Genomic DNA, 27,108 nt, shown 5'->3' with positions numbered 1-27,108 from the left:
AAGCACCTGGTGATATCTTTTTGTGTGACACCACTGAGAAACGTGAAATAAGCAAGAAAATCAAAAGGAGTCCTTCATAGTCAAAAGAGAAATGACAGTTGAACCTGACAGTGAAGAAGGAGAAGTATTATAAAAATCAGATTTAGTGGTCTTGAATTCTTTGATGGAGGTAGCATATCTCAGTAGGTCAGGGACTGTCCAACAGATCTGGGTTTAAATTGAGGCATTATAATATACTCACTGTGTGACTTGTTAAAGTTGCTCTAAAAGGATTCTCATGCAACGTGGCTTATGTAAAAATAAAGGTTGGATGAATGCCCAGCTGTCTGGAAAATAGAAAATATGGACTCCAAAAAAGGAAGAACCATTCTTAGAGTTTCTAGGCAGCCTAGGTGACTAAGCGTCATTACCTTTTTGTTTGTAAGTGATGCTTTGTGAGTGTTGCAAGTCCAAGAATGAGATTGAAAAGACCAAGTCAGGAACACTGTTTTTCTCTTCTGTTCGGGGCCTAATGGCCTTTGGCTTACATGCCTTCAGATGCTTTCCCCCCAGGGGAGATAAATATTAGTCTTAGAGACCAGATTTGATTTTTAAAAACAGAGGCAAGTCTGAGGAGTTAGATAGATAGGTGATCGGTGATCATTCTCGGGGTAAAAATATAAGATTATACAGCTAGAAGTTGTTTATCCTCTACTTCTGAAAGGAATTTTCTAAGATTCTTCCAAAGAAAATTTTGAAATGTTAAAGACCAATTGACTTTTATCAGTAAGCCAGGTAATCAGCTGTGATTTATTCCTCTTCACAAGGACAAAATATTCTTCTTAGATTCTGTGTGTGTGTGTGTGTCTTGCAGAAAGTACGATAACCACAATTTTGTTGACCTTGAGAATCTTAACAGTCCAGTAGGCTTCTCGTAGAACATTGTTTCCCAATCTTCAGTGATTTGTGAGCCAACTTTTGAAGTTGTTTTCTCCATACCTACCTAAACAGCTGTTTGCATATTAATTTCCTCTAAACCAACTCACTTTTTGTTTAAATTCATAACATTTTTGAAAATGGAAAACAAACACTGCCAGTGACCATGAATAGCAAATTGCAGTAGAAAGCAACACGATAAAAAGTAAAGATTATTAGACAAATGATAACATCGGCCTAGGATCTGCATTCTCCTTGTTATAGAGGAAGCCGCACAGGCGCTGGGGAGTTGTTAAAGACATGCCAGCAGCAGACTGGGGTTTTTTCCTTGACTGCCATCAAAGGGACTGAATGAGAGCAGGAAAGGGAAGAACTCTCCCAGATGATCTAATGAGATGAAGACCAAGTATAGAGCCCTCCAAAATGTCAAAAGAACTGCTATTGGAATGTGTCTATTGCTCAAGAAACGTTGCTTTAGAGCAATATTATTACCTGTTAATCCCACAGGTTTCCAGAAGGCTGGTACAATGTGGGCCATGTCCATGGATACTGTACAGATGCCCTGTGGGACCCAGATGAGATTTACCAGCTTGCTCAGACTCTCCATTGCTACCCCTGAATCTGGTTGGTGCCAGATAGGCCTCAAAATCTGCAGGGCCATGCAGAAGCCCAGCTTTGTCCAGGCACCTTCCCCTAGGCAGCAGCAGTCCCATCTTGGCTAGGCTTGATTCAGGGCCTGGAGATGGAAAAGCAATGTGCTTCCAAGGGAGGCAGTAAAACTGGGGGCAATAGGCTCTTTAAAGGCAGCTCTGCGACTAATTGAGGACATGATAATAAATAAAACTGCGTTGCGTGATCTGGCCTTGGACTCTCCCTACTCAGCAACTCCAGGCTCCTGGGGCCTGACACAGTTGTGACAGATGCTTTCCAGAGAGGAGCTGGATGGTTTTAAACATTACAGGCCCCAGAACAATGCTCATCGGCAGCTCCATCTGAGATGACTTCAGACATGGCGGGCAGAATCGGATCTCGTGCTATTTACTGCCCACGTCCCCTGATGGGGGTTTCCATACCCGCCTCCTGCTGCTGACCCACACACCCCGCCTTTCCCACATGTGTTTGTGCAAGATAGACTTTGGATCCAGATTGTATGGTGCCCCTGAAATATGGCCCCCACATCCCAACTTCTCTGTATAATTTTATCTGAAACTCAGCTCCAGTTATCCTTGAAGCAAAATTGAAAATGGTCCTTTTATCATTAAGAAAGATGGAATTTTTTTTTTTTGATAAAAGGTAAAATGCAGTCTTTTTCAAATGCCAGATTCTCTCCTGGACGAAGTCTGAGACAGACAGAGCAAATACTTCCACTAGCAAAGTGTCCCCCATCCCTATTCTTACTAAAAACACCAGATCACATCCCAGAATAGCTGTAATGTACCCTGGACACGGCCAGTAAGATTTTATAAACTCTCTGCTTTTTCTTTCTCAGTAAATGTGATAAATATTACATTTCAAGACATAAAACAGTCTCTCTTTAAAGCCATTACAGGTGAAGGAGGTCTGTGTTCTCCAAGACAGAGGAATCTGGCCATGAATCAGAAGTTTGAGGAACAAATTTGAACCTTGTCAGGTGTCAAGGAAAGGGATACATAGCTCAGACAGTGCCGTGTTCCTCTTCTTTGGCCCATGTAGGGCTTGGTTCTGTTTTCCCTAATGAGACTTGAGGCCTGTGAAGCCTGGGTCTATGGAGAGCTGCCTGGGGCCCAGAGTCCTGTGGCAGGAAGGCCTCAGGTGTGACAGTCACCCTGGTCTTGGGGTGAGCCTGTGGAGTGCAAGCCAAGGAAAGGCTCTGAGCCTTCCAGACACTTTCTCAGACCTGTCATTAAAAAGGGGACGGAAATATAGCAGAGCAGATGAAAAAGACAAGAGGTAACATCAAAGGAGTTATTTTAACGAGCGAGTGCATCATTCGGTCGGAATCATAATCTAAAGTTTTCCAAACGGCCCATCTGTATGTTATACAGTTTGCAGGATTCCTGTTAAATCCTTTCTTGAGGGACTTTCTTTATTAATTGTTTTTAATGGTCACTGAGGTCTCCAGGAGAACTTCTGGGAAGGAGGAGTGCCTAAAAATTATTTGTGGATTTTTTCCTACCACACGGTCTTTGACCTCCCACAATGTGTAACACTGTGACTGCACTCTTTCCCAAAGCTCCCCTCCCCTCTCTTCCCTCTCTACCACATGGTCTTGCAGTTGGCCTTCTGTTCCTCAACTGCTGCTTTCTTGCCCATGGAAGACCCTACGCCCTCTCTGCATCCCTTGACTGTTGGTATTCCTTTTCTGCACTCCACCCACATGTGGGCTCATTGCTAGTTTCAGTTCTTCTCTCCAGGATGGTTCTTAATATTGTTAGCTTCCACCTGGACCTATTTGAAGGGCTCTCTGCCCATGTATAGAACGCTTCCTGGATTTCTACTTAGTTATCATATGGGATCCTCTGCTTCAATGGTCCTTCTCCCCTTTATCAAAATGGCTTCTTCTCTAGTGTTCCTGTCCAAGGAAACTACCACCACCTACACACATGGCCAAGAAACTCAGGATAGTCCTTGGTTCCTCATTCTCCTTCCCTTCCCATGTCCAGGTCACCCCCAGCTTCTTAACTCTGCTTCCTGAGTCTGTCTCTGTCTGTCCTCCTGTCTACTGCAGTCACCTGTCTACTGGACTCTGTGGACATGATCTCTCACCTGAGCTGCTACCTAAGATAGCCAATAAGGCCTTCCATGCTGTGAACTTGCTCTTTCCTCACTTTTTCTCTCCTACTCTATGCTCCGAGCATTTGGAACTCCTTCAGTCCCTTCTCTGAGCCATTTTTACATTTGCCTTGGGCCATTACCTAGAACACACCTTCTCCCTCTTCCCCACACTTCTTTCATCTTTCATCATTTAGTTGGTTTACGCATCTCTTCCTCAGGGAAAACGTCCCTGATTTAGGTCAGGTTCATTTTCTTCGTTTTCTATTCTCATAATTACCTAAATATCTCCCTTTATCTCCTTTAAGACTCACTACACATTATTGGTAGCACACATGCATGCACGCATTTATTTATTTATTTATTTATTTATTTATTTATTTATTCTTTTAAAGATCTTACTTATTTATTCATGAGACACACACACACACACACACACACACATACACTCACAGAGGCAGAGACACAGGCAGAGGGAGAAGCAGGCTCCCTGCAGGGAGCCCGATGTGGGACTTGATCCTGGGTCTCCAGGATCATGCCCTGGGCTGAAGGCGACACTAAACCGCTAAGCCACTCAGGCTGCCCAGTAGCACTTATTTAAATGTCCACTTTTCCAGCTAGGTCATTAAACACATAAGATGTCTTTTTTTTTTTTCCTGGAGACCATCCTCCTGTTCAAAACTGTTCACTAAACTTTTTATATAGCCACTAATCCCAGTTAGATCCACTACTTCCTTTTTCTGATAGATTTCTTGTTTGCTAGATTCCATTGTTTCCTTTCTTGTTTTATATCTTTGGTTGGTGAAAATCATCCTCTAGGAACTTCACGAGAGTAAATGCCTGGAAGGATATCTTTTTTAAAACCTTGCGTGGTTTACATTTCTTTATTCTGTCTTTGCACTTGGTGTCTAAATTGGCTGGGGATAAAATCTCTTGCTAAAATTCATTTGCCTTCTCAATATTAATATTTTTTTCTAGCCTTTTCTAGGGTCAAGGGCTGATGTGGAGAATCCTATGTTTTTATTCCAAATAATTTTTATTTATTTTTTTATTTATTTTATTTTATTTTTTTTAAATTTTTATTTATTTATGATAGTCACAGAGAGAGAGAGAGAGGCAGAGACACAGGCGGAGGGAGAAGCAGGCTCCATGCACCGGGAGCCCAACATGGGATTCGATCCCGGGTCTCCAGGATCGCGCCCTGGGCCAAAGGCAGGCGCCAAACCGCTGCGCCACCCAGGGATCCCCCAAATAATTTTTAGAGAATCTTTCTCTCTGGACATGGAAGCTTTTAGAATCCTATTCATTATTCCTAGAGTGGTGAAATCTCATGGTAATGGACTCTGGTGGAAGTCCTTTTTCTTATCATTATGCTGAGTAGGTTCTCTCAATCGGAAAATGTGTATCTTTCAGCTCTGGGACATTTTCTTGTATTTCCTTGTACTTTTCTCCCCATTTTCTGTGTCTTCTTTTTACACTATCAATTTTTTCTTCATCTCTCCTGTCTTGGCCTACAGAAAAGGTCTATCCAGTCCACATGATTTGGCTTCAGAATATTTAGGTTCCACCTAGGTTTTTCTTTATTTCTTATTATCAGATAATTATTGCTTGCTCTTTGATTATGAAATACTGTATTTTACTCCTGCTTCTATGGATCTCAACTCATTCTTTAAATCCTTCTTTGATGATGATGATGGTGATGACAGGGACTAGGATAAATACATTTATTGAGCTCTTAGCATGTACCAAGCCCTAAGTTAAGTATGCTACATAGATTAGCTCCCTTAACTGACCCTGGACTACTTAATATTTATTTTCTCATAGATAGGAAATTTAAAGCTTATGGAGTTTTAATAGCCTGTCCAAGAAAATATAGCTGGTGAGTTGTGAAACTGGGTTTTAAGCAATTATTTTCTGCCATCAAAGATCAGAATTTTACCCACTACACTACATCACCATACTATGTCTTTTTGATGGTAAATGGTATTACACAGGACACTAATCAAAACATTATTTTGAACTATTAGATTTCCACTAACTGTCAGAAGCCCTTTCTAAGAGTGGAAGCCATACCTAAATGATACTGAGAATACTCTTCTGGAAATAGCTACATAGAAGTTAGATGATTCCATGTGGGGAATGTGGGGGGAATGCCTGCATTATATGGAGTATGGACTTCAAAACCCCTTTAACTCTCCAAGGCTATGATTCTGACCACTCTGCTATTAATTCTCCTCCCAACTATCTCCTAGAAACTTTCTCTTAGACCAATTAACAGAACTGGCGCCTTATTCCTTTACCTAATTTCATTCTCTGTGATTGTATATCAATGGAAAGTATGAAAAGACTATACCCCTCAGGCATATTTTAGCATCTAGTATTGAAAATAATAAAGTTATTTATTGATTGCTTACTATATCCAGTTATTATGCTAAGGATCATACAAAACATTGTTTCACTTAATCTTCAGAGGCTAGGCTATTATTATTTTGGTTGATTTAGTCTACTTGGGCTGTCATAACAAAATATCATAGACTGGTTGGCACAAACAACAGAAATTTATTTCTCACAGTTCTGGAGACTGGAAAATCCAAGATCAATGACTGGCAGTTTGCTGTCTATGAGGGCCCCCTTCCTGGGTTTCAGAAAACTATCTTCTTACTGTGTCCTCCCCCACATTCTGTAGAGAGAAAGATCAGTGTCTTCTCCTTTTCTTATAAGGCTACCAATTCTATTGGACTAGGACCCCAGCTTTATGACCTCACTTAATTACCTCCTAAATACCCTGTTATCCTCAAATGTAGTCACATCTAGGGTTAGCACTTCAACAGATGACTCATGGGGGAATTCAATTTAACCTGTAAGAGTTCCAGACGCTTTTGGTGACTGGTCGATTTCTTTCCCAGGAAGCTAAAGAAACTATTTCGGAAGCTGAAAGATGAGACAGAACCTCGAGAAACTGACTCTGCCCACTCGAAGCATCCAGAGCAGTGGGACCTAGACTACAGCTTGGAGCCATACACTGGACTGACTCCAGAGTACATGGAGATGAGTAAGATCCCATGATCTTTCCTTCTACTAGGGGGAGGTTTACACAGGGTGTCTGCATGAAGGGCAAGGAAGGGGGTTAGGGGAATGATAGGGGCAGTCTCTGCATCTTCTTGAGCTTCATCCTACACAGTGTCACCTTCAGTGCCACATGGAAGTGGGGAGGGTAGAGTAGAAGGAATCCTGGAATGAGAACCAGGAGCAACTCTTATTACCACCTTGACACTAGGGTGATACATTCTTATTCTTGGGCTTCTTCTCATCTATGAAATGAGAAGTTTGATCTCTCAGGTCTCTTCCCCTGGTTTCTGTCATTGATAAACCTGAAAGAGTTTATTGAAATTTCCATTAAGGAAGAGTAAAGTAATCCTATGACACTCAGGGCAAGGATACATACGTCTTTGACATGGAGAATATAGGAGAGTCCACCACTGTACTCAAGTGGGGCTGGGTAAAATGTTAACTTTTCTCTTAAAAAGTTGGGATGTTTGTGTAGGGGATGAGAGGTAGATTTCTCATTACAGAGCCTCTTGCTGTTCTTATATAAAGCTTGAAAGCAAGAGTGCATGTGGTATATAGGCTGGTAGAACACAGTCATTTCAGAGGTGGTTTTTAGCCATGAGTTCTCCATTTTAGATTAGCTGCCTTCAAACTCTTGGTTTCATGTGAATAATCCTGACCTTTTATTGGGGTGGATATTTGAGAAGCCTCTTCCCCTGACTTGGAACTAATGAATTAAAAACATTGGACCAAGAGGTCAGCCGCATCACCTCAACATTTACTCAAGTTAGAATGTGTGGAGATCCATTGGAAGAATCACTCAGTACTCTAGAATTGGCCCAGTGTTGTGTTTGCATAATGGTTCTTGCCTCCTGTGGTTCATCGTGTGTAATAGGGGACCCCCATGCCTCTCTGTGTACCGGGTTAGGGTACTTGTTATTTCTAATGGATATTTCTCCTCTTCTGCTTATAAGAATGTGTGTATGTATGTTAAGGGTGGAGGGATGGATAGGGTCTAGGTTAGGTAGGTATGAAAGTTCTGTGGTTCTAAAATTCCAAGCAAAATCTTCACCTTGTAATCTAAATAAACTCACCAGAGAAAGAACAATCATTATATCTATTGCAGGAACAAGAGGCTAGGACCTAGTTTAGGTAAGCATGGAGTTCCCTTATGCTCTTTACCTTTATCTAAGTTCTACTGCCGATCCTTCTCCAACAGTGAACCGGGTATTTATGCCAAGGCAATCACTTCTATGGCAGATGCCACCTCTCTATGTATACCATCCTATCAGACAGAAATTGCTGCCACAGGGTGAGGCTTCTATTGGGCTCTGTCTCCCACCCAACCCCTACCCTCCAACCCCAGCCCTCCAACCCCTCACAGAGCTGTCCATGTAGATTTTCCTGGCCTGCCTATCTGTCTGTCTGGGTAGCTGGCTATTTCAGAGCTTCTTCTTTTGAGTCCTTGAGAGCAGAGACACTTGAGCTCTATTCCCTGGATTCAAACCCTGGCTCTGTGACCAACTTATCTGGACAGCTTTGGGTTAGTGGCTACCTTATATGTGTCTCAATTTGCTCTAGCTATAAAAATAAATAAATACATGAAATAATAATTAATAATAATTATAATATCTACTGCATGAGATTGTTGTACTTAATGCATTAGTATCTGTGAAGTGCTTAGAAGAGTATCTGGCACATCTAAAAGCCATGTGTCATCAAGTATTGCTATTTCTCTTAATGGTCTTGAGGCCCTAGGAAAGCAGAGTGTAGGGATATATGTGCACTTTGTCTGCCACCATGTTGCTGAACGGACACCCAGTATGTGTTCAGACTTTGGCACTTTGCAAAGTAAAAGAAGAGGGAAAAAAACCAAGAACTAGACTTAATGACCTCTGAAAAAAGTTCATACTTCGATTTTGTAGGGTGAAATTCATTCTATATATTAAAACACACACACACACACACACACACACACATTCACACACACCTCCTTGTAGGCTCTAAGGGAACAAAACAACCATATAACAGGAAGTTTGAAAATACAGAAAAGAAGGGAATAGGTCTCCCAAACTTACCTTGAATCAGCCCAATTTTTTTTTAGCATTTTGGTACCATTTCTTCTTAGACCCTTTTTATTAGGCATATGATTTTTAAATAAATTTGTAATCATAAGCACACATTTGTTGCTCTTTTTTCACTTAGTATTAGATGAATAAATATTTCCAAGTTGTCATATATTATTCAAAACTAAGAGCTGCATGATAAATGATCCCTCTAATAAATGTACCATAGTGTATTTGCCGATTTTCCAGTGAAGCACATTGGAGACCCATTTTCCAATTCTTCCCCTGTTTTAATGATCTGATATATATTATCTTCCTGCCTATAATATTTTCCATATTTACTAATGATTCCTCAAGGTAGATTCCCACAGATGTGATTACTAGATTGAGGGTATAGCCATTGTATAGTTCTTGATTTATTTTACCAAATTGCTTTTTTAAAAAATATTTTATTATTCATTCATGAGAGACACAGAGAGACAGAGACATAGACAGAGGGAGAAGCAGGCTTCCTGCGAGGAACCTGATATGGGACTTGATCCCAGGATCCCAGGATCAGGACCTGAGCCAAAGGCAGAGGTTCAACTACTGAGCCACCCAGGTGCCCCCCCAAATTGCTTTTTAAAAGAGTTAGACCAATTCACAGAGCCACAGGCAATGTATGAAATACTCTTCTGGCGAATACAAATTATTTAGTATCTTGAGGTAATGTGATATGAAGGAATTATCAGTGTACAGTAAGCTTGAGATTCTCAGCATGTGGCCACCTTGTTCTACATTGTTGATCTGAATATTCCAAACTCATCCTTTAAGACAGCTTTTCACAGTGTTTTCTCTGTAGAGTCCTCCTAGACCAAGCCCCATTCCCCCTGCATGAGGAATTATTATTTGCATTAATTATTTAATTCATTAATTTTATTAATAATTAATTACTTGCATTTCTGTCCCAATGTTACATATGGTATATACACTGATGGTGTATCTAACAGGATTATGGTAATATTGCACACATATCTGTTCTTCTACAGACCCAGTCTATTGGATTCTAAAGAACAGTGTGTAGGAATCATGGCTTATTCATCCTCATGCCCTCCATAACCCAGCACATTTCCTGGCACATAATAGATACTGTGTCTGATAAACAAAGATAAATAAATGAATGAATGATTTATTAATTAATGAGGGAAGGTTTCTTAACAGAAGTAAGTGTTTAACAACTTTAAGAGGCAAATGAAGGATCATTTTCAAAGTGGGGCTTGGTTGATGGTGGGTCAAGCATGTTTTGAAAAGAGATTTCCAGCTGTAGATAGGATATTGGACTTGATCCCCAAGGTTCCTTTTGGTTCTGACAGTCTACAAATTAACAATAAGTGTTAACAAAGCAAATGGTGGTTTTGGGGTAGGGAGAGTTTAGAAGAAGATCTCGTATGTGAATGGTGAACCCTGAAGATCAGACAAGTTTGTGTTTCACATCAGGCCATAGAGAGGAGTTGTAAAATCTTGACCAGCGCTGTGACTGTGTTTCCCTTGAGGAAATAGGCAGCAAGTGCAGAGGGGAAGTGGTAAGACAGAGGAAGGAAGAAGAAACAGAGGTGTACTTGTTTACTCATTCTTGTATTTGTCAAACACTTACTGAGCATGAGAACAAGTTTGGAGACCAGGACAGAGTCCTCAACAGTTCAGAAGGATAGTGATTCAGTCAACAATTCCACTGATTCTGGTTGAGTCTTCTGTGGATGAAGAAGCCTGGATCACACTTGGGTTTTCCCAGCTGGGCTCCACAGAAACTCACTCCCAGAATTCTTTAGGCCGTTTTACTAAGGTATCAGTCATTTTAGAGACATGACGATTTTATTTTGTATTTATATAAGTACAAGTCCTGTGTTTCTGAGTTAGATTCCTTTGATTCCTTTTGTCTCTGGAATATCCTCTTCCCCCTTGAAGGGAGCATTTGCTCCCATGTACAATCAAAGTCAGGGCTGCAGACTAAACTTTACCAAACATTATTCCATCTGGCAGTGTAGGCTGAGTAAGGGTAGGGGTGGGCTCTGAAGCCAAACCACCAGGTTCCTGGTCCCAAACCTGTTACGGCTAGCTACATGACTCTGGGCTTGACACATAAGGTCAGCCAGGCTCAGTTTTCTTGTCCAGAGAGTAGATTTGATGTTAGTAGCACCTACCTTATAGGATGGTTCTGAGAAGTAGGTCATGGATAGACAGTAGTTAAAAACCAGGGCTTGGTACAAGTAGGTTCTCATGAATACTAACTGCCACTGTTCTTGTCAAGAGTCCAATTTCTTTACCTTTAATTTAGGAATTAATTTTTAGAACTAAAAAAAATTTGAAGCCCAGGGGCACCTGGGGGGCTCGGTCAGTTAAGTGACTGACTCGTAATTTCTGCTCAGGTTATGATGTCAGTGTTGTAAGATTGAGCCCTGAGTCAGGTTCCGTGCTCAGCAGGGAGTCTGCTTGAGATTCCCTCCGTCTCCCCTTGCCCCTGCATGCCCCCCCTACTTACTCTTGTGCATGCACTCTCTCTCTCTCCCCCTCTCTCTCTCTCCCTCTCAAAGGAAGGGAAGAAAGAAAGAAAGAAAGAAAGAAAGAAAGAAAGAAAGAAAGAAAGAAAGAAAAGAAAAGAAAGAAAAGAAAAGAAAGAAAAGAAAAGAAAGAAAGAAAAGAAAAGAAAGAAAGAAAGAAAGGAAAAGAAAAGAAAAGAAAAGAAAAGAAAAGAAAAGAAAAAAAGGAGAAAGGAAAGAGAAAGAAAAGAGAAAGGAAAAAGAAAATAAACTCTTAAAAAAAATAAACAGTCTGAAGCCCTTAATGTAGTGAGAGCCCTGGAGGTAGGCTCTACTCTTGAGTGTAGGGTTGGGTAGCGCTGTTGATAGAATGAGGGTACTGATTCAAAGGCATCCCATTCAGAAGCCCTAGATGTAAACACTCCAAGATGTTTGCCTTTTCAGAGAACTCTAAGCCCTAAGGGCTCTACTTGTCAAGCCTGGCATCCCAAATGGGCTCTTTTTGTCATCTGTTTATCTAAAACCCACAAACTTTGTTCCTTTAGTCATCCAAAAAATAATCACCATTGTCTTCCTGACTCAGGAATTCAATTATCCCCCTTAGAGCCTTCCTCCAGCTTCTTAAATACAGCCCAGGTTTTGAGGCCCTTAATGCGGGTGACAGGATGAATTTCTTCTGTCATTCACCTAGTCATTAGGGGAGATCTCATTTTTCTTGGTCATGAGTTTACATCCTATCAAACTTTAATAGAAAGGGAGGTGCCTTATGCTTGCAAATGTACATATTCATTCATTTGAAGTGGAGGCCAGATCATGACTTTGGAGGGCTAAGAGCTGACCATCCCCTCCTTGTCTAGATATGTCCACCAAGACCAGTGAGTATCACCCAGTGGCTAGAAATGCATGGTTGATCCTCCTCAGAGACCAGGGTTGTACTACTCTCCTGAAATGGCCGATTCAAACCTCTTTTTTCAGGAAGGACATCCTGGAATTGGCGTAGACCCTGCCTTCTTCTCCAGCATTCCATTCTGACTTTGCATCAGCTGCAGCTGAGGAAGGGCCTGCTCAGTGTGGTCCAGAACCTTTTTTATTTATGGCTCCTTACTTCACTGGCTTTGCATCTACTAAGAATTTTGCATTCCCACTCCAGCCCTCACTGTTCCTCCTTTTTCTTCTTCTTCCTCTTCTTTTTTATTTTTATTTATTTTTTAAAAAGATTTTATTTATTTATTTGAGAGAGAGAGAGAGACAGAGAGAGAGAGAGAAGGAGAGCATGAGCAAGGGGAAGGGCAGAAGGAGAGGGAGGAGCAGACTCCCTGCGGAGCAGGGAGCCCGCTGCAGGGCTCCATCCCAGGACCCTGGGATCATGACCTGAGCCCAAGGCAGACACGTAACTGACTGAGCCACCCAGGCGCCCAGGCACATCTTCTTTTTTTTTATTATTAACTGTGTTCCCCATGCTGAACTTTTCATCTCCACGATCTATTTATTTTATAACTGGAAGTGTTTACCTCCATGTGACTACAGATGCATCCTAACTTGTCCCCTGCTTCCTTTCCCCCTTTCCCATTTCCTTCTCACTTTTGAAAATGGCTTTTCCAAAATGCACTCCAGAGCATGTTATATTTTCTATGTAAAATCCTTCCACATTACTGACTTCCCTTACATTAAAGTTCAAGTGCCCTGCATGGCGCAGCTGGCAAGGGCATCCACACGCTGGCTCTGCAAATGTACACCTGCTAGTCTCCTGCTTCTGGGGTTGGGTTACCTGTGCTGGTCTGTCTGCCTACAGCAAGTTCTTGCTGAACTGCTTAGGCCCAAACATGTCTCTTGAAAGCAGTTTTGGGTTCTTCCATCAACAATTCCTCTCATCCCCCCTACACCTGCTTTGGTAGAGAAAAAAATGTGGTTGAGAAAGAGATACCTCTTTTTCCCCCGCCTAATGTCACCATTAGGCACAATTCCTAGAATGGAGTAAGACCCCAATAAGATAATTTTTTTAAAAGATGGATTTATTTTTCTTCGAGAGAGCAGGGGCGAGCAAGAGGGGCAGCAGAGGAGGGAGAGAATCCCCAAACAGACTCCCCACTGTGCATGGGCCAGACACAGGGGTCTGTCCCAGGACCCCTAGCTTGCAACCTGAGCTGAAACCAAGAGTTGGAAACTTACCTGAGCTGCCCAGGCGCCCTTCAATAAAATGTTTCTTAAATGAGTGGCACTTTAGTTCCCTTCCTTCAGTGGCAGAGAAATAGAGACCTCACGTCTCTCTAGCCCGTGATATTTGGGCCGGCTTCCCTGTTCACAGTGCACATATTTCTCTATATTTCTTATGTGCAGCAATTTCCATCTCCCAAGACCAAGGTGAACCATGTTTATTATCAGGGCTTCCCTCAAAGAAAAGTCACTTCTGGCTTCAATTTGCTCCTTTGCCTCTGGGGATCAAGTTGTTAGCAGAAGTGGACAGAGTGGAACGCTCCCCCTCAGACTCAGATTTAAGCTCAACTACGATTTCATGTCTTCCATCTGCAGTGCCGCCATCCTGGCCATCCCCGAGGGCATTGCTGGGTCAGGATCTCAAGGGCTAGTGGCAGAGAGAGAGGGGAAGACAGGTACAGGAAAGGGCCTTGTCACAAAACAAGAACAAAATAAAACAAAATGCAGCTAACTGTGTTTTCCTCAGAGAGGGTAGACCTCTAAAGGTTCCATTTGACTGAGCAGAGGTGTGTTACAGTGATCCATTCTCTTCTTTGTTTTGTCCTGTTGTTGCCAGCTCACCAAACTTCCTTGGGCTTTGGAACCCATGTATCAAAGCAGCACTAACTCTGGCCTGCAACTAGAGACTTCTCTCCCAGCGTCTCAGGCTTATTTGGGGCATTAGACCAGGCCAGGTGGAGAATCAATCCCTGGGGAGACATTTCTCAGCTCCTCTGCCTGGAGACTCTACTCCTGTGACTATTCCTTTGTTCCTGTTTGATCACATGGATGGTTTCACTGCCTTCTGGGCCCCTAGCTGAGAAATCTCAACATCGCTTTGCTTCCATTTTTCTGTGTCCACATCCCTTCCATCTGGGCAGTTTGGTCTTTCCTCTGGAATATCTCTGGAAGCCACTTCTTCTGCTCAGCCACTTAACCTCCTATACCTGGTGCTTTTCCTGGCACAATCTCAACACATCCTTTGCAATCACCAACCACTATCTTGCTACTGCTCTGTTACATTTTCCAACATTAGCATTGGTCTTGTCATCCATTATTCAAAGACTTCCAGGGTTCCAATTCTTTACCAGGGCCTTTGTGGGACGTCCTTTCAATGCATTCAACCCTAGGCCCCTTTACGCATCCTTGGTCCAGCCAAAATGGATCCCAGCAGGCAATTTCCTACCCACAACTTCCATTTCACTCCTTTCCTCTCTGACCTTCCCTAGCCACCTTGCCCTGGAACCCCTGGTGCCTTCTCATTCTGGGGTCACCTCCTCCCCAAAGCCCCTTCCCTCCCTTACCCTCCTTTCCTTCCCTGCCCTTCCCCATTAGGATTTTAGCTGCCCTCACTGCCCCCACCCCCACCCCAGGATTTCAGACAGGCTGCTTCCTAAGCAAGCCAGCAATGCCTCTGATAGCTCTTGGTAACTAAATTCCTGGGGGCAGATTCCTGGAACCACAAGGCCTACTGCAGGCCCTACCACTACACTAACATTGAAGAGACTCCTAACTCTGGGAAACAAACAAAGGTTTGTTTAAAGAAGATGTGGTCTATATATACAATGGAATATTACTCAGCCATCAGAAACCATTTGCTTCCACGTGGATGGAACTGGAGGGTATTGTGCTGAGTGAAGTAAGTCAGTCAGAGAAGGACCAACTTATATGGTTTCATTCATACGGGGAATATAAAAAATAGTGAAGGGGATTAAAGGGGAAAGGAGAGAAAATGAGTGGGAAATATCAGAAAGGGAGACAAAGCATGAGAGACTCCTAACTCTGGGAAATGAACAAGGGGTAGTGGAAGGGGAGGTGGGCGGGGAGACGGGGTGACTGGGTGACAGGCACTGAGGGGGACACTTGATGGGATGAGCACTGGGTGTTATACTATATGTTGGCAAATTGAATTTAAATAAAATACTAAAACACACACACACCAAAAAGCCCTGGTAAGGAGTGTCTGAATATGCGAGGGTAGCCCTTATCCGGCTCCGCCTTTCTCTCTCTAGGCTGAAACATCTCCCTTCCTGCACTAGTGCAGTCCATTCTCATGTAGTAATGGGCTGAGAAACCAGTGGGTAGGTTACCAAGAAGGGGAGTTACCCATGTTTCTCCCCTTCCTTTACTGTTTCCCCCTCCCCCGCCTCCTCTTTGCTTCTGCCTTCTCCCCTCCCCCAGCTCAGGCCTATTATGTACTCCTTTCCAGGGCCTAACCAAGGAAATAAGAGAAGGCGTAATATGAACCCTTCCACGCTGCTCATAGGTAGCAGCCCTGGGAAATAGCTTGCTGGGGGGAAGAGAAGACTGAGGTGCACAAATATCACAACCTTGTCAGAGGCAATAGTTTCTGCCAATCCTGAGGAATGACTACAGGTTGGTGGTAGTAAGCCTATCACTGCTTCTGACTTCTCTGCATCTCTGTTTTCAAAGCCAAGCCCCTTTTCTCTTCCGATGATCAGTAAGGCAGAGCAAACAATCTCCCCTTCCAGTCTTCACAGGGTGTCTGTCAGGTTAGAAGCCAGTGTGACTCCAGCTCTGCCTTTATCTGGAAGTGTGACCTTGAGCACATCATCTCTCTGGACCTCACTTTCCTCCTTGACATTATAGGGAATTAGACCAGACCACGAGTTTCCGCAGAGATGTGACCCACTGGTCTGTGATCAATACCAATTGTGTAATATGTCACAAGTTGGGTGCTACTGATCATATCATTTAAAAGTATAAGGTGGAGCGGAGTCAGTGTCACCCTCACTTTCTCACATTTCCAGATTATTTTTGAGTGAGAGAGCAAGGCAGGTTTCAGCATGCACAAAACCTGCCATCCTCCCTCCCCGCCCCCAATTTAGAAGTGAATGAACATAATCATTTTTCACTGAGTGCCTTGACAAGAATAAAGAGTTTCAAACCCTGGTAACGTCTAGGGTCTCTTCCAATGTTGGCATTCCATTTCATACATCCAGCTAGATAATACACCTGGAAGCCAGGAGGCCCAGGGAGTGATGCGAGTTGCCTACGATCACCCTGCAGATCCATTAGTGGAACTGAGGCTAGAGCCTCTTTCCAGATCATTTCACAGGAGACTTTCATTAGGACCCATGTGAACTTGGGCTTTAGTGGAGGGATAGGGGTAGAGTGAGCTTTCCTCCTTCCTTCCCAACAGGCTAGACCTCCCAATTCCAGAAAGACCTTTGTCTTGGGCTTTGAACAAAAATGAGAGCAGTGAAACCAAAGCTGCCCACTCCCTCTGGTGTGCCTGACATGGTGATCCTTGGCTCTGCTCTCAGCTGTCAGCTTCCTTCTCCGTGATCCCCAGGACCACCCGTGCAGACAGGAAGTGTGCTGAGCCCACTCTGAGCCTGTCAGTTGTAATGGTGAGGCTGGTCATCAGTTGAGGGAGGCAGCAGGGAGAGATGTATTATATTTACATTTTTCTCAATTGAGCTGGAACCAGGGCCCAGGGTCCAGGAGGCATGGGGGAGGGGCCACTAGGTGAAGGGGAAGCTGGGAGTGGGGGTGAGGCTGGGAGTTGGCCTGTGGAGGGGGCCCTGGCTGCAAGGAGCTACTTCTGGGCAGGCCTAGGTGGTGGGGATGGGCTGGCCCCAAAGAGAAACCTGAGAGTGGGGGATTAAGCGGGAGAAACCTGTGAGGGAGGCAGCAAGCTTTCGAGGGAATCTCCAATATCAAACCCTTTTCCTGAAGAGTTTACTGTGAGGGGGACTTCAAGGGTAGTCGTCCTCCCCACCCCCACCACTCTGAGGGGAGGAAGGAATGCCAGCCCAGGAGCAGGCTAACATTAATCATCACTGTCCCCAACCCCAGAATGAGGCTTCAAAGCTTTTTGGCCACAGGCCCCTCACAGCCCCATCGTGGAGTTTAACACAGGACCTGATGGCAGGAAATTCTTCTGTTGCTTTAAGGGCTGCAAGCATGGTTCTGTGAAGCTTATGGCAGTTTGGCTCTTACAGAATGGAATTTGATATAAGAATATAGGCCTGAATTTAATTCTACAAGTTCCAAAAGACTCTCTTGATCAAGTTTTATTACCATTTGATCAGATAAATAAGTGATATAATTGAAGACCAATGGCCTATGTTCATATTCACGGAATCGTGAAGGGAACTTCTTGAGGGCAGAATTTGTGTCTTATTCATAACACCTAACCGTGGGGCCTGGCACACAGTAGGTGCTTAATAAATGTCTGAAGGAGAAAGAAAGGAATAAAGAGTGAAAGAGGTGGTTCTATAGTGAGGACCTTGAAGACGAAGTGGCAATTGGACTCTCCAGGTATCACTGTTCACCAGAGCTCTCCAGACCCCTTGGCTGTGTTGATTCAGTTGGGACACCCCCCGAAGTCCCCCAAACAGGAGCCAAGATGCTTTATTTTCAGGTACTTATAATGAGGGAATGCTATCCTCCCAAAGGCAGGTCTCTTGCAGCAATACAAATTGGTAGACTTGTCCAATCTGGGTAGTTAAGGCAAAATATCCTATGTAATAGTCAGCTACTGCTATGATAAAACTTTATAACAAATAACCCAAAGTCTTAGTGACTTGCAAGTGAGACAGAGAATAAAGGACAATGGAAAGAGCTGGCTCCAGACATCACTGAGTATCCTTCCCTGGTAATGATCAAGCAAAGGAAGCCAAGTGGCTTTTTTTTTTTTTTTACTCTTTCTTATTAAAGAAAGAGTAGAAAAGTCCAGATAAAGCAATAACTTAGGTGACACGCAAGATCCCTTCCATATTCTGATGTCCTTTGGTCATGGATGGCAAGGACTGCACTGGATAACTTCCAAGTTTCCAACAGACTGGAGGAGTAAATCTAGTCCCAAGGGTGCCTTAGCTGTAAGTGATTAAATATTCCAGAGTATCTGTACAATCATTAGCACTGAAGCCTGAATATCCTTTCATAGTACTCCAAGATTGTCTGCTACAAGGTAATGTCTTAAAGAGCCGGGAAATTCCTTTCCCTGAGCCATCCTGTTTATACAAACTGAGTCATCTCACTAGATAATCAGACACCTGCCATCTTCTCCAAATCACATTTAAATACAGTGTAGGCAGTATCCAGGGTCTCATTCTAGTATTTCTGGGAAGTACGGTGAGTCACAGGTCATATCTCTGTCTCTCTGTCTGTCTCTCTCTTTTGCTTTTGAGGCATACATTGCTTGTCATTTTTTTTTGTGCTAGGAGTCCCTCTCCCCATACATACTTAAGAGAAAAGGCAAGAGTATATCTAGATACCATACCTCTCAGTGTACTACTGAAGGCTCCTGACATCCAGGAGATGCCCAGTCAGTGCTTGCAAAATGAGTGAATGGGTGAATGGAAGGCAGTCTTTAAGGTTAAAACTTACTGAGCACTCCATCACTTTCCCATTTCTCTTCTTGCTGTGGCAGCCAGGAAGCTCAGAGTATACTTTGTTGCTTAGCCATAGCCCCTGAATGGGTACTTAGAGTTTGCATATTTGTTTCTCCCTTCCTTTCTTTGTTATTTATTTTTCCTCCCTAAAATTTCATAAGCCTAATTATGAGTTCTTTTTGTTGACTTTTTCACAACCCTTTGGGGAGATGAAAGGGCAAAGGAATGAAATGAAGTCATGATTTGTTGCTTGGGAACTTGTTTCTAATCATGCCTGGTTTCATTGCCCTTCCACCTCACTGAATGTGTTACCACAGCCCAAATGAGTAGATGGGAGGATGGATGGATGGATGGGTAGATGAGGGGAAGGAATGAATAACTGGCCTTCACATTTCCATTTTGCAGGTGGATAAAGTAAACAAGAATGAGTAAGCCAAGTCATTCATTTGCCCCCAATAAACATTTACTGGAAATTCACCAGGCTGTTCTCTGAAATTCAGAAATAAACCAGTATGTCTCACCAACTCAATTTGGTCTAGTTTTACGAAGCTGAACTAGGTGCATTGATTTAATGTTTTGAGGTGGCACAAATGCAGGCCAGACCAAAGCAAGGACACAGAAAACAGCAGGGACAGCTCCAATGCACCAGCTGTAGAAGACATGTTGAGTGAATAATCTTTGGAGATTGAAGATATGGGTACACATTGCTGGTTCATTGTCTGACAAGAAGATTAGAAATCAGATCAGAGAAGATGCAATAAGGAAACCTAGGAGATGTGAGAGCAACTAGGGAGGGGGAAGGACACTGTTGCATCGGGGTAGAATATTTACATTTTTGTGTGGTGAAAGGACATTGAATTTGGTTGGCAGCAGAAACTATCTTTTTTTTCCAGCTTCATCAATTGCTAGGTACGTGGCCCTGGGAAGATTATTTCACCTCTCCGAGACTCGGCTTTCTTACTTGAAAAATGGAAATAATAACACTTGACACCGAAGATTATTTTACAAACCAGAGAGCATGCTATCTACACATGATAGATGTGTAGGAAATGTTGGTTGAAGGTCCGTGAAGTCTGAGCATTTGAAGTTTTGCTTAGAGGCTGTGGAAGAGGAGCAATGGGCAGAGTTTTCCAGACTATACTGTCCAGGCCTTTAAGCACCCTGTGGCTGAGAGCCACATTCTCCTGCCCTTTGCTAAGGTCATCAGCAGGGTTCATCCCAGAAGGCTCCCAGCTTCTGTTCCCAAGGTAGAGAAGAGGGCTGCTTACGGGTTGGTCTCCATTGTACTATCAACCTGTGTTCTGCTGTTATAACTAGACTGAATTGTTGACTAGCAGGACTCTCAAAAGTCACTGGATCTTCTTTCTCCATCTGAAGAAACTAGTATTTCACAGTTCATGTGGCAGTGAGAAAATAGTGGGGGGCTGGGTCTCTTTTAATCACAAAGAATATGCCTTGCTGATCTTGTCCCAGTGTTGCATTGATTTGTATGCAGTAAACTCGTAATATTCCTTTAAGCCTGTTCCTTCCTATTATGACTTCCAGAGTTTCTGAATTTAGTCTGATCTGTTGTATAAAACCCAGGTGATTCTCTACATATTGAAAAGGAATTCCACGTACTGTCTTTATTTCCTAAGTAAGTTTGGATATTTGGATCACTGGTTTTCAGGAAAGATCTTAACTACCAGCAATATAGCCAGCCTTCAAATGCCTCCTTTACTTTGTTCTTCAAGTCAAGCCCAATGGTTGTGAAGCCTTAGGGATCTGCTGTGAATTATTCCTGCCCCAGTGCTCTTTTAATGCTTCTGTTAGAGTTCTAACTCTATGACACCAGCAGGGTTTGTTTACATGTCCAACTTCTCCATTGTATACTATGAGTTCTTGGGAGGATGGCACAGTAATCTGTTCATCCTTGTTTCCTAGCAACAGATATGGTGCCTAGTATGTAGAATGTGCTCAATAAATGATTGTTGGATGGACAAATGAATGAATGGTAAGAACCTTCTTATACTCTTTCAGGGCTTTTAACTGTTTTCCTAAGCAGTAGAGCCCCATGCTCATGCCCTCATTATCTCTTCCCATTTAATGATCAACCAACTCTTGTGATTCCTTTTTATACCAGATACTCTCAGTGCTGAGCTCCATTGGCTTCCCTTGCCCTCAGGGGAAGGGCATCACTGGGTACAGCTTTGAAATATGGGCTGATGAAATAAACAGTGTGACCTTCCCTTAATATATGTTCACATAAGCATTTATATTAATGGACTGTTTCTAGCTGAATCTTTTCAGCAATTGCTTCCTGAGTGAGAAGACAAACTCACGTTGATGCGTGTGACTTGCACTGTTTTTTAGTGATTCAAGAAAGGGAGGATTTTTAAGCCCCCAGTTTTTAATCTCCTTGAGCAGACTGTGTTGTTTTTCCTAAGCTATAGAAAGTTAAGGGAAAAAATACTGAAACAATTTTCATTAGATTTAGACTCTCCTAACTTATACCACTTTCTTCAAAGTCTTCTGTACAAGTTACAGCACTATGAACTTCTGTGTGGAGGTGTCAGCTTTTCATGCCCCATCTCGGGTCACCATCACTAAGTATAATGATTTCCATTCACACAGTTTAGTCTGCCTCTTTTTGTATCTGTTTTGAGTTTACAGCTGATGAAAAAATAAGTTTGTATTGGTGAAACAAATAGCCCCTGAACACCTGCTCTGGGATAGGCACCACACAAAATTGTGAAGATTCAATAAAGAATCAGATATGTCCATGATCTCAAGGGATTCCCCACCTTGGGAGCAAGTCAAAAAGACAGAGTGACATGTGCAAGGCATTATGGGAGTGAAGAGGTTTGATGCCCATGGTACTCACTTCTTCCTGGGTGAGGTGGTGGGACTCGGTTAGAGGGTCTTCATAGAGAAGGTTAGGTTTGAGTTGGACCTGAAATGTTGACAGTAATTCAGTCAGTATACAAGAAGAGAAGAAAAATTAGTGCAGCACAGATAGTAGTGGTACGAATGAAGGCTCAGAAATATGGAAAACACGGTGACTTCGAAGAAGTACAAATGGATTTTGAAATAGTTGGAAAGTAGGCAGAGTTGATCTCCAAGCACAACAGCTAAATATTAGCCCTGAGCTCAAAGCATGGGTGGGGAGGAGATGTGTCTGAAAAAATATATTGGAGTTAGATCACAAAGGGTCTTAAATGCCATGACAAGGATCTGGGCTTTAGAGTGTGTGTGTGTGTGTGTGTGTGTGTGTGTGTATGCATGTATGTATGTATGCATGCTCGTGCACACACACATAAGCATGTCTGTTGGGTGGGTGGATATTTTCACTGAAGAATTTTATTTTTTTAAGATTTATTTATTTATTTATTTATTCATGAGAGACACAAGAGAGAAAGAGGCAGAGACACAGGCAGAAGGAGAAGCAGGCTCCATGCAGGGAGCCCAACGTGGGACTCAATCCCTGGTCTCCAGGATCACATCCCAGGCCGAAGGCAGCACTAAACCGCCGAGCCACTGGGGCTGCCCCAAGAATTTTAGATAAATGAGTAAAAACTGTGTTCTATTAAAAGCTTTTCCGCCAATCTTTTCTACCTAATGTACTATTTTTCTTCTTTAAGCAGATTGTCCTGGAATGTCCTTGCTGGAAGCCATCTTGTTTAGTTTAATCCACTTCTCCTTGTTATTTTAACCTAAGCCCAGGTAATGAAGGCCAAGATTTTAATTGTCTCTAGTATCAGGCAGCTTGGGCTGGTGTTGATTTTAGATGGTTCTGGAGAGGGAGATGAAAACAGCAAAGGAGTTTGGGCCTCGGAGTGTTTCCAGTCTTTGTGCTTCCAGCTTAGCCTTTCTGGAGCACTTTACAGCAGGCTTTGTAAAGATTTAGTTGAAATCAACCTACAGATTCCTCTCTAATTGCCTTGGCCAGGTTTAATCTGTTATTGGTCAAGCCAAGCTGGCTTCTATCATGCAGCGTGCTGAGGGTTCGGGGTGTTATTCTTATCCTAATGGAGGCTGGCTGTTTTTAGAAGCAAATCTCAGTGTTGGTGAAGGCCAGTATCATTGTGTCCTCTGAAGTGAACCCAGAAGGACACGCATCTGATACAACATTTAGGCCTTTGACTAAAAAGGAAAAATCCTGGATTTGGCATTTGTATGCCAGAGGGTTATAGTTTCATATATATATTTTTCTCCCCAAGATATGATGGAGCTTCCTATTTGTTTCTGCCTCTTTTGGGTTGATTCCTGGAAATGGGCAATGCACCTCATCCAAGCAGGCAGGCAGCACCTGCAGCTGGGAACATCTGCAGAGAGTGGCTTCTCATGACCTTGGGTACCCTGAGTAACATCAGAGCAGGGATGGGGTGTGTCCTGTCACTGCAGGCCCAGCACCACTGGCCTTGGCTGAGCCCACCCCCTTGAGGTCATCCAGTGCTAGACACACAGGCTTATGTGGCAGGGAGGAAAATAACCATGTCATGGCCTTAGGGTAAGGGCCTTAGGCACTCAGTTAGGATTGAGCCACCACTGAACAACGTTTGTGTTGACATAACAAAGACCAAAGGGAGCCTGTGTATCCGGAGAGTTTATGAAGGTTGAACAGCAAACCATCAGGGTAACCCCAGGTAGAGGGCTCCTATCTGCCTCTGGAGATCACGTGAAGGAAAGGAGAGTGAGTGAACAGTCCTATTATCCTATATCCTGAAAGAGACGAGGTGTCTGAGTGCCATTTGCTCAAGTATGGAGAGGGCAAGCTGTCTCCCTTTATAGCCACTCAGAAGTAACCTGACCCTTCCTTCCCCCATCAGTCTCCTTGCCAGGCCCTTGTGGGGGCTTTGGAGAGTTTACAGTGTTTTGCTAGAGGAGGTCACTTACAAGAAAAAGAACATTTGCCCTGTAGAACTGAGCTCATTTGAATCAAGAAGGCCAATTGAGAAGTTCATAAATAAAAGACATGTTCATATATATACTTAAATACAGACATGCATTTTACAGGTTTTAGATAACTAGTCTAACATCTGTTTTGCTTTCCTTGTTAATTCCATCCCCTCCACCGCCTTTGCCCCCACCCCACCCCTGACTCTAAAATGAATTCCTCAGCAAAGCCTGATTTAAAAGATGCCGTAGACCTTGCATTTTGAACAGGCTCCCAGAGCTTGTTTTTGAAGATTTCTCCTCCCCCTCCCCACCACCGCAACTCCTTCGGCCAGCTTGGCAGGCATCATCCCAAGGTCCCAACCTTGACAAATATGTGCCTTCTGGTGCATCTTGCCACCAACTGGCACCTGCCAGTCTCCTAGGGCCAGCTGAGAGTCTGCTGGGCATCAGGAACCATGGCAGTGACAGACTTGCATCAACAAGGGCAATAACCCACACCTATGGGCCCAAGCAGATGGCCAAATCAAAAGCAGTTCCACACATATTCTCTTTCTCAAAACTTCTACTGTGGCTAGGCATATCCCTCTGTGGACGTTTTTTATTTTATTATTAGGTTTTTAGTTTGGATCCTGGTTTTTCATTCTTTATTTACATATCCTAGAATCTTGAAGCTTGCCCAAGAGAATGAGGATCACAGCATCATTACAAATCACACCTAAGAGGAATTTAAACCAGTCTCTTCAGAACTGATCAACAAGGATGCTGAAGCCCCTTGAAACAGAGAGAATTGCCCAAGGACATATGGCTAGTGAGAATCATATCCAGGGCTGGAGGTCAGGTCTCCTGACCCTCATTCAGTGCTTACGCATTAAATTCATGTCTGTTTAACATACAGATATGGCAGTATACATTGCAGCCACCTGTAAGTGTTGCTATTTATTCCAATAAGAGTAAAAATATACCTAACAGGTAACATCATTGAGCAATTATTAAGTAGCAGACATTTTCTAAGCACCTGATATCTAAGCACTTGAATATCATTCACCCTTGTGATAACCTAGATGGAAATCGTCATCCTCAATTTACAATTGAAGTAACTGAGACCTGGAGAAGTTAAATATCTTGCCCTTGGTATGTAGGGGAGTTCTAGTAGACTGTGGCTTTCCTGGGACTCAGGACCGTGGTCACTGAGCCCCTACAGATAGATGGAGCCCTTGCCTGTCTAGTGGAGTGAGTAGATCCGTCACAACAGCACACAGAGGTGGCTGTAACAGAGGCAGGTACCAAGGTGGGGACAAGGGTAGAGAGAAGGAAGGGGATTCTCCAAGGAGATGGCAGTCAAATGGTCTTGGGGAGGCATAGACCTTGTTAGCTGGAGAACGAGTGCGTGTGCATGGGTGAATGGGAGCACCTGCTGTGTTCAGGGAAGATCCCGAAGGGGGGAAGCTCAGTGCCACAGGCAGATGCATGATGGCTGTGGGGGGAGGGATGTTGAGAGATGGGGCTAGAGAGGTAGGTTGAGAGCCGACTGTAAAGGACCTGTATCCCACGATAAGAAATTTGGTCTGTATAAGTAAACAGAGGGGATCCAACAGTCATTTTTTTTTATTATAGGTAAGTACCAGGATCAGACTACTGGGGGGGTTTGAGGGAAACGACTATAGAAGCCTGGGAAGACTGGTGACAAAGGAAGCAGTTAGGGGGTGATGCAGTTGCCCAGGCTGAAATGATGAGGGGCTGGACGCCTTACAGCCATCTGATTGGCACAGGCTTCCTCCATTCCTTTGCTCAAACTGCTTCCATGGCTTGGAATGCTGTCTTCAATCCAGGCCCATCTTTCAAGATTAAGGTTAGGTGTTTGATATGGAGGTTCTCCTTAGTCTTCACCCTGAATAGCCTTGTGCTCCCCCTCTTCTGGGTCTCCACTATCTCTGGTACATTCCTCTTTCTCTCTCGGCATGCATAAAATCTTGGTGCACATCTTTGTGTACATTTCTCTCTTCTGCTTTACACCCAGCTCCCTAAAAGCAGAACCAGACCTTTGCCTCCTTAAATACTTGGCAAGGTGCCTGACATTCATTGAGCTCTCAATAAATGTGTGATGAATGAGTCCACTTTCTAAATAAAGGCAGTGACCACAGATATGAAAAGAAGAGGCCAAATTTGGGAGGTGACTTTTTTAAAGTTATATCAGGGGTTGGCAAACTGGCCCATGGGCCAAATCTAGCCCACTTTATATACTACTTTTGTAAATAAAGTTTTATTGGAACACAGCCAAGCTCATTTGTCTACATTTGTCTCTAGCTGCTTTCACTCTACAATGGCAGAGTTAAGTCATTGTGACAAAATTACATGACCTGCAAATACAAAAATATTTACTCTCTGGACACTTACTGAGAAAGGTTGTCAACCTGTGAGTTAGAGGACCAGGATTAGTGACCCAAGATAAAGAGCGACGGAAAGGGGACACCTGGGTGGCTCAGTGGTTGAGCTTCTGCTTTTGGCTCAGGACATGATCCCAGGGCTCCAGTATCGAGTCCCACATCGGGGTCCCTGCAGGGAGCCTGCTTCTCCCTCTGCCTATGTCTCTGCCTCTCTCTCTGTGTCTCTCATGAATAAATAAATAAAACCTTAAAAAAAAAAAAAAGAATGATGAAAAGGAGAGCATCAGGCTTCCTTTTCTCACATCTCACTGTGAGAAACCAGAGCTTTGCTCCAGGTAATGGCCTTGGCCCGTGGGCCTGTGGGCACTTAGAGAGAAGGACCCACAACTACGGGGCAGGAGGAAAAGGGAGTGTAGGAGAATAAGGTGGGAAAGAGACCCCGTAAGAAACGACAAGAGGCCATGGCTGCAAGGCAGAGTTTACCTAGATCTCGCTTCTTCCCAGTGAAGCTTCTTATGCTTTTCTCTCTCTTAGTCATCCAGTTTGGCTTTGTCACCCTATTTGTGGCCTCCTTCCCTCTGGCACCTGTGTTTGCCCTCCTCAACAACGTCATTGAAGTGCGACTTGATGCAAAGAAGTTTGTGACCGAGCTGAGACGGCCAGATGCTGTGAGAACCAAAGATATCGGTATGTCCGTTGCTTAGAGACCATGACAGGCCCTCCACCTCTGTCCATCCCCTTGCCCCCCAGTGACCTTCTACTGCTGTCACACTATGTCTGGATGCAAGAGGGGTGGAGGAGGCCCTTGCCTCTTCATCCCTTGGAGCTCCTCATCCTCGTATCTACGGGCTACAGGAGGCCTTTGTCCATCCCCACCTGTTCCCCTGGTTTCCAGACAGGGGGTATCTAAGCCTTTCCAGGAAGGCCATCCCTGGGGGACCCCTGCAAACTTCCACCAGTACCTTGCCTGCAGAGCATCACCCTGAGGCGCAGC

At 43.6% G+C, this 27,108-nt stretch overlaps 1 protein-coding gene across 2 annotated transcripts in view; it reads left to right on the top strand.

Annotated features, from left to right (window-relative positions):
• LOC121479676 (anoctamin-2) overlaps positions 1 to 27,108 on the top strand; it is a 341,299-nt gene that overhangs the window by 298,063 nt on the left and 16,128 nt on the right. For both annotated transcript variants that reach the window (XM_041735401.1, XM_041735402.1), the window contains exons 20-21: positions 6,573 to 6,718; positions 26,649 to 26,801. In XM_041735401.1, the coding sequence (XP_041591335.1) occupies positions 6,573 to 6,718; positions 26,649 to 26,801 (299 nt within the window). The remainder of the gene's footprint in view (positions 1 to 6,572; positions 6,719 to 26,648; positions 26,802 to 27,108) is intronic.

This window comes from Vulpes lagopus, chromosome 21, assembly GCF_018345385.1.
Source record: "Vulpes lagopus strain Blue_001 chromosome 21, ASM1834538v1, whole genome shotgun sequence".
Classification (NCBI taxonomy): Eukaryota; Metazoa; Chordata; class Mammalia; order Carnivora; family Canidae; genus Vulpes; species Vulpes lagopus.
This window is presented reverse-complemented; position numbering and strand designations above follow the sequence as displayed.